We start from the raw sequence: 1,533 nt of genomic DNA on the forward strand, positions 1-1,533 counted from the left end.
GTTTCGCAACGGATTTAATTGACATACAAAAGGGAAATCGTCTTAGTCCAAATCTTAGAAAATTGACTCCGTTCGTAGCTGAAGCTGATATTGGCAATCGATCTATACAAGTAATTCGAGTCGGCGGCCGTCTAGCAAACGCCCCAATCCCTGTCGATGCGAGATTCCCATTGCTTCTTCCTAGCGATCACTTGTTCACTTATAAGTACGTTGAACATCTTCACAAAGTCAATATGCATGCAGGCCCCAAAGCGCTAATTGGATTACTAAGACTTCAAATATGGACCGCAAATGCTCGTCGCATCACCACCAAGGTGGTCAAAAATTGTGTTCATTGTTGCCATTACAAGCCCAGGCTAATGCAACAAATTATGGGATCCCTGCCAGCGGAAAGGCTGACCCTAACCAAGCCGTTTGCCATCTCAGGAGTAGATCTATGTGGACCATTTTCTACCTCCTATCGGATTCGTGGAAAGGTTCCATATAAAACTTATATGGCCGTATTCATCTGCTTTGCGACCAAAGCAGTTCACGTTGAACTTGTATCAGACCTCTCCACTAATACCTTTGTTTTATGTTTAAAGCGCTTCGTTGGACGCAGAGGACTTCCAGAGAGCATTTGGTGCGACAACGCAACTAATTTTGTTGGTGCTCATTCCCAACTCGAAGAATTCAGGAAGCAGCTCTTCAGTCAGCAGGCGCTGCAAGACCTACAAACGTTTACCGCTTCAACAGGCGTCTCGTTTCATTTCATCCCTCCCCGTGCGCCGCACTTCGGCGGGCTCTGGGAAGCGGCGGTGAAATCGATGAAACATTTGCTGGTGAAAAACATTGGCAATTCTGGTCTTACATACGAGGAGCTGCAAACTGTTGCCATTGAGGTCGAAGCAGTTCTTAACTCGAGACCAATATCGCCGATATCCGAGGATCCGAACGACGGAGAGGCTCTAACCCCATCACATTTTTTGTTAGGTTCGTCTCTAAAGGCGCTTCCGGAACCATGTCTGGAGGATCGAAATTCCAACAGTCTGACTCGCTGGCAGCGCGTCACATACCTCAAGCAGCAGTTTTGGAAGCTCTGGCGACGGGACTACCTTCACACGTTGCAACTTCGAAGCAAATGGTTGACGCCGCAAGCCAACATCACGCCTGGACAGCTAGTGATCATCCATGATGACAACACTCCACCTCAGCAGTGGCCTCTCGGTCGAATCTTAAACACTTGTTTTGGAGCTGACGGAAAGGTCAGAGTTGTCGACATAAAGACGATGAAAGGAGTTACTCGCCGACCCATCTGCAAAATTGCGCCGCTCCCAGTTTAAGCAATCTGTTGCAAGAACTTGAGTCCTTCCAACGGGGGGAGGATGTTGGAGCACGACATTTAATTTATATTGTTATAGAATCCTAAATTCATAACCCGAATTGTATATGTAAATAAGATCCACTTTACTGTAACTGAAACGAGCTTGCACGCTCGTCACTTATATGAAACTTTGTACTCAGCAGCGAAGTCAGTTCAATACAGATCTCTGA

At 46.6% G+C, this 1,533-nt stretch overlaps 1 protein-coding gene across 1 annotated transcript; it reads left to right on the forward strand.

Annotated features, from left to right (window-relative positions):
• The first annotated feature begins 233 nt into the window (after positions 1 to 233).
• On the forward strand, positions 234 to 1,322 carry LOC123037178. Its single transcript, XM_044456800.1, has one exon. It carries the CDS (start codon positions 234 to 236, stop codon positions 1,320 to 1,322), a length of 1,089 nt encoding a protein of 362 aa, XP_044312735.1.
• The last annotated feature ends 211 nt before the right edge of the window (positions 1,323 to 1,533 follow it).

Source organism: Drosophila rhopaloa, unplaced genomic scaffold (genome assembly GCF_018152115.1).
Source record: "Drosophila rhopaloa isolate 14029-0021.01 unplaced genomic scaffold, ASM1815211v1 contig_152, whole genome shotgun sequence".
NCBI classification, from domain to species: domain Eukaryota; kingdom Metazoa; phylum Arthropoda; class Insecta; order Diptera; family Drosophilidae; genus Drosophila; species Drosophila rhopaloa.